The sequence below is a fragment of the Glandiceps talaboti genome, chromosome 21, assembly GCF_964340395.1.
Source record: "Glandiceps talaboti chromosome 21, keGlaTala1.1, whole genome shotgun sequence".
In the NCBI taxonomy this organism is placed as follows: Eukaryota; Metazoa; Hemichordata; class Enteropneusta; family Spengelidae; genus Glandiceps; species Glandiceps talaboti.
This window is the reverse complement of record NC_135569.1, coordinates 2,059,105-2,067,169: the sequence shown is the minus strand read 5'-3', so window position 1 is coordinate 2,067,169 and position 8,065 is coordinate 2,059,105. Positions and strand designations below refer to the sequence as shown.

General features: G+C 37.2%; 1 protein-coding gene across 2 annotated transcripts; it reads left to right on the top strand.

The window, feature by feature from the left end:
• Nucleotides 1-1,562: 1,562 nt before the first annotated feature.
• On the top strand, nt 1,563-4,883 carry LOC144451129 (alpha-N-acetylgalactosaminide alpha-2,6-sialyltransferase 3-like). Of its 2 annotated transcripts, XM_078141902.1 has the most exons (5): nt 1,563-1,688; nt 2,485-2,865; nt 3,039-3,451; nt 3,785-3,886; nt 4,426-4,883. In XM_078141902.1, exons 1-5 carry the CDS (start codon nt 1,674-1,676, stop codon nt 4,631-4,633), a joined length of 1,119 nt encoding a protein of 372 aa, XP_077998028.1. In that variant the 5' UTR covers nt 1,563-1,673; the 3' UTR covers nt 4,634-4,883. The 2 variants fall into 2 exon arrangements, with proteins under 2 accessions (XP_077998028.1, XP_077998027.1); XM_078141901.1 differs by lacking the exon at nt 1,563-1,688 and having other exon boundaries at nt 1,780-2,865.
• The last annotated feature ends 3,182 nt before the right edge of the window (nt 4,884-8,065 follow it).

Here is an 8,065-nt window from a genome sequence, read left to right as displayed (position 1 = left end):
AAAAAATATTCCATGTAATTATGTCAGGCTTATTAATCCTCCCCTCCCCTAAAATGAAGAAGGTAAATCTCTTATTATCTATCGTTAAAACCACCCCCACCCCCACCCCGCCACCTTTAACACATTTTGGCCAACATCATCATGTACTTCTCCAACCCATCTGTTCGGATTGATATGGTTGAACGATTGCGAACAGCCATTTTCCATGGTTACATTGGCACGGTGTACAATGAATACAGTGTAATAGTTTGTTATCAAGTGAAATACGGTGCGTTATACATTTGATAACCTAGCGACCTCTGTGTGCACATGTTTAGTAACATCGTGAAAATGTTAACGTATTAACCACAGACAAAATTTCACATTCACATTCACAAACAAATTTCATGGGAATTTCATATACACGTAAAAGATGACGTAAAGCGTCTTATCATATTATGAAATGCAATAAATATTTACCAATTCCAACATTCTGTACCAAGTGTTATTAAACCCAAAGTAATCGGTTACTTTTCTGTTTAGTAGTAAGTTGTGTTTGTTCATGCCAGGCTGTCGATGGTGGCAGTGTTAATATTTCACATAGTTCCATTGCTACTATAATCACGCTCCTCGTCCTCGTAAAACTGACAAATAACCACTACGATCTGTAGCTTTGCCAAATTGTATACCATAAACCATATGTTTAGCTTTAAAGTAAATACTAGTACTCACAATGGTCGTAAACTTTTAAATATTAGAGAGAAAAAGTTTAACAGCATAATGGGGTGATTGACATAGAAAAGGACCTTTGGTAATAGGACCTATATTGACTCTTTCGATTTATTTTCATTTAATAACGATCAGTTTCAGGGTCTGAGTTCACAATTTTGAAATTAAAAGTTATTCTGGAAGAAGAGGGAGAAGAACCTTGGCATGGTTTTCACTAAATTTTAGTATTTTTTATTGTCTTCTCAATACACGAGTTATAATAATATTGTACTAAGACCGGACCTCTGATCTTCGTTTGGAAGGTTCAAGTTGACGAACAGAAGCCGAAGTATGACAGTATCTCCGGTATACAGATTCTTCCTTGACTGTTGCCAAACCCTCGACCGTAGCACCATGGAAGTATAACCACGTGGGTTATACTTCCATGGTAGCACCTTCGCCGCTATGCTAACTACGGTCGCTTTTCAAATCAGCAGGATTTCCAGATGTTCTCGAAGCTAGCGTTGCGTTGCATGTATTTGAAATAAACCCACGTCGTTGATATGTTAACTCACAAGTACTCTCTGTGTCAATGATTTTTGTGTGAATTCTACGAAATAAAAGTGTTCGTACAAATGACTTTATTGTGACCGACAACAAACTTTGAAGTTACTTATTTCTCAACAGCCCTTGATTGTTAGGGGTGGTCAAGTGTTAAGTTTTTAAGTCATCTTTCTTTCTTTCTTTTTCAAAAATGGGTTTGCGCTCATCTCATATCTATTGACGATATCATAAAGGCCCGTGTTTCAATCACAGGCACTGATGGGTCAGAAAAGATCATTTCTTTTTACAATCCCCTTTATCCACAGCTCTGTTTTTCTCAGTCATCCAATTGCCGTCCTAATCCACATGGGTCTCTAAGGTGTACTACATCATGTGAAGTGATTTGGTTGCAGTTTTTCCGCACACTTATTGGTTCTGGGAGCATGTCGCAGCCAGAGGTAAGAACTGGTCAGGGAGGCAGACTGGAGTGACGTCGCAGACTGGAGTGACGTCACTCGGATGACGCGATGTGTTCTTTGTATTGCTTTTATGGTAGCACGTCGATTACAATACTCTTTATTTATAGTTGTAAGGTTACCCATAGACCCTTCGTGTACGGTCTATATGTTAACAAAAGAGATGTCATTCTTTGTTTATCAATGTATAGTGTCGACATTACGTAACAACTGGGATGGGTAAAGTGAATTTACATTTACCTTTTCACCAAGTCAATGTGTCTTTAAAACCTGTGGCTGCTTCTTTGCTATTTCGGTCTGAATTCTGAGTTATTTCCAAGAGTACAGATAAGTTAAGTATACAACGGTAAGATATGTGTGTTTTTACCTGGTATGAAACGGAGATCTACAACGTGAGGGAGAGCATGCCATGGACTATAAACAGGCAAGAACGTAGAGCGTTGTCTATCTAGTCTCTCCATAGGTCGATGTGGAAACATGTTGTTTGTTGAAACTCAGACCACTAACGAATGTGTTGTACGCCATAAGACCTGTAATATATTTTTCTTGACACGGGGATAGCAGGTAGTGCAGTACAAGATATCTAACGCGACGAGGCTATCTATTAAAGGAGAGACGCTGGGCCGTTGGTAATATATATAGGAACATCGAATTCAATAATAGCTAAGTTTGTGCGAAATTACCATCAAATGAAATGAATTACAGACATGTTGCAGCATGTGTAATATTCATCATCGTGTTTATAGAATTTGTTGTGTTCAATCAACATATTACCAAGTATTGGACTTCAGATCGTCTAAAGGAACAAGTGAAATCTCTACGTCATTATGACGTCAGTACCGACAGTATAGAAAATGGACTACATGCTACCAGTAATACAACACACAACGACTCACAATCATCTATCAGCAGTACAGCAACAGATGGAAGCAACACTCAGAAACAAGATACAGGTGTACAAACACACAATGCTCGTGTGGTAGAAGCCAAGAAAGTCACGACGCCCAAGAAACGAAAGGTTTCTAAGCCGAAGGTAACTAGGAGACAGAAGAAACCACTTGTTGATGTTATTGCTCAGAAGATACTTGGTAATCCACGTAATATGACGGACCCACTAGTTGATGACCCGATGGGGTTTGTGACGCTAGATTACAAAAAGGTACGTTTACATAGTAGTTGGTGTGTGTCGTACTCTATCAGTCAACACTTTGAGCATGGCCTGATGGGGCTGAACAAACGACGTATCTTAGGGGAGAGGCTAGATCAAATAGTTGTTTGTTTGTTTGTTTGTTTGTTTGTTTGTTTGTTTGACTGTTCTTTCGTTTGTTTCAGAAACTTGACCTACATTGCTCTAATTGTGCTCTTATTTCATCGTCTGGTCATATACTGCATTCCAAGGCGGGAAAAGAAATCGACCAACATCAATGCATCTTCAGAATGAACAACAATCCAACCGTCGACTATAGCAATGACGTTGGCCAACGAACCACATTGAGATACATTGCCCATTCGTCGTTGGGTCATGTCGTTAGAACCCCTAACGCATTCTTTCAGGGTGCTACAAAACCTAAGTATGTTGTGGTGTGGGGTCCAGTGCCAACAATGCGAAATGATGGCACTGGTAAAACATTCAATAATGCTAAACGATTGCAAAAGATCTATCGAGACGTGGAATTCTATGTAGAAACTTCCAAGGAGTATGCTTTTACGTCCATCATATTCGAACGAATAGCTTTGGAAAAGAGGTAAGTAGGAAACTACTATGGATTTGAAGGCTCAGTCTTTAACCAATAACGATGTCTCATTTTCAGAGCTATAAGGTGGCAGGCTTATGGAAAAATGGTTACAATAAATATGAATACTGATGTATACACCCATGATGTAATTCATTATATTAATTTCGGGGAAATGTTAAAGGGTGGTGGTTCCTAAAAAAACAACTTTGTATGTTAGCAGAAGGTGCCGTGGTAACTCAACATCATATACAGCATGTACAGGATGAATATACCTGGGTCGTCAGTAACTGGAATATGACATGGGTTGATTGATTGATTGATTTACATGGATTTCGTTCACAGAACTGGTAACTGGTTGACTACAGGCTGGCGTACAATGATGTTAGCTTTAAACACGTGTGATAATGTAACAGTGTATGGAATGGCCAAATATGACACCTGCAGGTAAATGAAGAAGCTTAGAGTAATAAATCACCTTACAACATACAGCTACATGTAAACCTGCATTGGCTGCAACTGCGACATTTTTTAGCACAACTGAATACTAAAGTAGGACCATAGGATGTATGTATGTATGTATGTATGTATGTATGTATGTATGTATGTATGTATGTATGTATGTATGTATGCATGCATGCATGCATGCATGCATGTATGTATGTATGTATGTATGTATGTATGTATGTATGTATGTATGTATGTATGTATGTATGTATCTGGCTGTCTGTCTGTCTGTCTGTCCGTCTGTCTGTCTGTCCGTCTGTCTGTCTGTCTGTCTATCTGTCTGTCTGTCTGTCTGTCTGTGTATGTATCCTGATTCAAAATGGGTAGAATAAAAGTTATAAACGACCGTCTGATCAGCTTGAGTATCGAGGATATCCCGGTGGAGAATGAAATTAATTAATTAATTAATTAATTAATTCAATCTACATTATTGTTTTAGTTGACAAGGATTGATACAGTTCGTAACCTTTTCTTTCCAGAAAACCACACAAAAAGTCCGTGCCTTTCCATTACTTTGGTGCTGAGAGCAGGACGGAGTGTTCTTTGTACGAACGGAGTGAGAGATACGGTGGTTCTGGGCATCGCTTTGAAACTGAGAAACTGATATTTGAATATCTGTCACATTTGTATAATATAACGTTTCGTTATCCTAGTTGGAACTCAACAAACAATTTTGGAGTTAAATGATGGCGAGTGGTTTTCCGTTCTTAGACATCAGTGAAAAGGATCGGTCTTTTAACGTACGTACGCAGAACTGTGGCGCCACCAACGACTATAGTTTCGTCTCGCTTGGCAGTACAGTCGTGGTTTGACAAGATACTGGTACTGTTCATAAAAAGTGATGCGCTTACTAATTTTTTTTACCATATTTACAAAGATACCGATTGTTATTTACTGGTTTTAGTGAGATAACTTGAGTAGCGGCGGATCGACTAGGTCGATGTCTTACTAGATTACACAATTGACAAACATCTACACACACACACACACACACACACACACACACACACACACACACACACACACACACACACACACACAAATTAACCTTAAAAACAAAACGAGAAAAAATAGCACTACTTTTGTATGGATACTTGAACCAAACCCATTACGAAAATGGGTTTGGTCGATGTCTTGGTCCAGATTTTTGTTGAATAGAAAAATTGATATGAATAAAAAGATTAGTATCACAAAATGGTCCAATTCTCATTGTTTTCTTGTCCATAATTAAAACAATTTTAGAATCGTGAAGTATATACATTTCAACACAAAATGAATAACATGAAAATACAAATTACATATAAACTAGGGGTCTTTTGCAAACCACCACGAATGTGGGAATTTCTTCCCCCAAAAAGTTCAAGCAAAGGTGTCCAGAAGGGTGGTTCAAATGGAGCTCGTTTTCTGCTCATACTATCAATTCTACATGGTGCCAAGTATGATAAATAATAACTTGCAATGAATGTCTACGCTCACGTTTTCTGTTTATCAAATAACATCGATTTAATTAAAAAGACCATTTTGGAGTCCAATCCACAAATTATTAATTAAAAACCGATGATTTAATTAAATTGTGGTTTAATTAATTTGTTCAAGCCATAATTTGTTTTTGATTAATTAAAACACGTCGATTAAATTAAAATGTAAATTAATTACATGTAAACCATACTGACCAAAATAATGTCAGTGTTTATATGTAGTAATTTGATCTATGTGCATCTACGCCTTCGTCCTTTAAGACACATACACAATATAGAATTTAACTGGCGAATTTCTGGAGCTATTTCACCTCCCATGAATTTTGCGAGATTTAGTACAAAGAAACACCACATTGAGTATGTATATCTTCCTAGTCTCATGAATCAAAGGTGTATCGGTGTGAGTCTCATGAATCAACGGTGTATCGGTGTGAGAACTATAAAGGTAAAATAGAGTTTCAATTTGGTGTTTCTTGGCAATCGGACAAACGTTTTGTGATGTGAAAGCATGAAATCACTCTCCTGAACCAAAAGTTTTTGTTACTACATGTATTTCCTGGAGTGACGTTCCCCTTTATAAAATAAGCACTGTGGAAATGACGTAAAATGAACTGAGCCATCTCCTCTATGAAATTTCAATCGAATTGCTCCATACAAAGCAAAACAGTAGACTTGCACAAGTTACAATTTACAAGTCTCAGTATTTACTATTATTTCTTCTGTTGGTGCGCCCTCACGCATCGATCAACCAAGACGTTGTGGGAGGAGTCTCGTTTTGTTGACATGACCATAATAATAAACAGCGCCACCTATCATAAGTTTACCCATAGACAGTGGACGTGTATTTGTTCGGGACGAGATATGGAAAACGGGCGCGTTTTCCGTATAAACCTATACACTGCCGGGATTCATTGCATGGTATCATTTCTAATGACGGCAAGAATTCTCTCAAGCTCATTTCACGTGTGACTTCAAAGACCGTCACAATACTAAGTACTGTATAGTACATGTAGTACATCCCTGCAGACGATGCTGACGAGATGTCGGCGAAAATTTGGGATCCGCTTCCAAGAACTTTTTAGACACTGTGAGTAGAAATTTTCATTACTAAGGAATATTTAGGTTACATATTTCCAAATATTATCGGGAGGAAGTCAAAAATAATTTCCAACTGACGAAGGCGTAGAACGGTAGATGCACATAATTACTAACACTGACATTTTCGGGTCAGTACTCTGGGTCAGTGTACGTTGTGTAATAGCACACTCTATAGTTCAGATGAGGAAATGAGTGCTTGATATGATAGATGGCGAGACGGTACATTGCATTGGTACACGATGAAGCAATATTTTACATGTGATAGCTGCAGTTGAATGATTGGTATTTGACCAGATATTGCTATGCTAGGTAGATATTCGTGAAAAGTAGCAAAATAAGTTTGAAGAAGGGTGAAAACCAGAGGTGATAGTTTTTCGTAACCCCCCCCCCCCCACCATTTTACAGTCGTAATTGTTATGGCGTTCTACAAACCTTACACAAATTGAGGTTGTGTTCCATTCATCCATCTATACATACATACATACATACATACATACATACACACACACATACAAATACATACATACATACATACATACATACATACATACATACATACATACATACATACACACACACAGACACACATGGTACATACATACATACATACATACATACATACATACATACATACATACATACATACATACATACATACATACATACATACATACATACATACATACATACATACAGCATCCTACATACAGGATTGATTGATGGGTGGGTGGGTGGGTGGACTGATAATCAATCTTTGTTACATTGATAACATAACACATACAAAAATACAGAAATTATGTGAATACAATCCTACAGGAGGACTGTTGAAATCCACAAGTAATTTTTCAAGAGGAATCATCTGAGGGCAAAGATGTGTTTTGTGTAGATAGATAGATAGACAGACAGACAGACAGACAGACAGACAGACAGTGAGATATACAGACATAGATAGATAGATAGATAGATAGACAGATAGATAGATAGATAGATAGACAGATAGATAGACAGATAGATAGATAGACAGACAGAGTGAGATATAGATAGATAGATAGATAGATAGATAGACAGACAGATAGGTAGATAGACAGACAGAGTGATCGAGATATACAGAGATAGATAGACAGACAGACAGACAGACAGAAAGACAAACAGGCAGGCAGGCAGACAGACAGATAGGTAGATAGATATATATATATATATATAGATAGATAGATAGATAGATAGATAGATAGATAGATAGATAGATAGATAGCCATATATATGTATTGTGGTAGATATAAGACAATCTCAAAACACAATGTAAAAAATGTTTACCGGTATATTTATTGATAACAACAAAAATGTAACTGTTAGACAGCATACACTAGCATTAAACACAAACTGAATAAATATATAATCTTATAGTAAAATTAAACAAATGGTGAAGCTACACAGTGATTTTGATTTGCTTTCCTTATACACTAAGTTTATGTAGAATTGTGCCAGAGTTGAATTTCACTGAAAACCAAGGTTCTTATTAAAAATCTCTCCAAACTTTGCCATA

Coding starts and splice junctions, on each gene's coding strand:
- LOC144451129 (XM_078141901.1), top strand. CDS start 2,401: ATGAATTACAGACATGTTGCAGCATGTGTAATATTCATCATCGTGTTT. Junction 3,452..3,784: donor CGAATAGCTTTGGAAAAGAG/GTAAGTAGGAAA, acceptor TTTCGTTCACAG/AACTGGTAACTGGTTGACTA. Junction 3,887..4,425: donor GCCAAATATGACACCTGCAG/GTAAATGAAGAA, acceptor TTTTCTTTCCAG/AAAACCACACAAAAAGTCCG.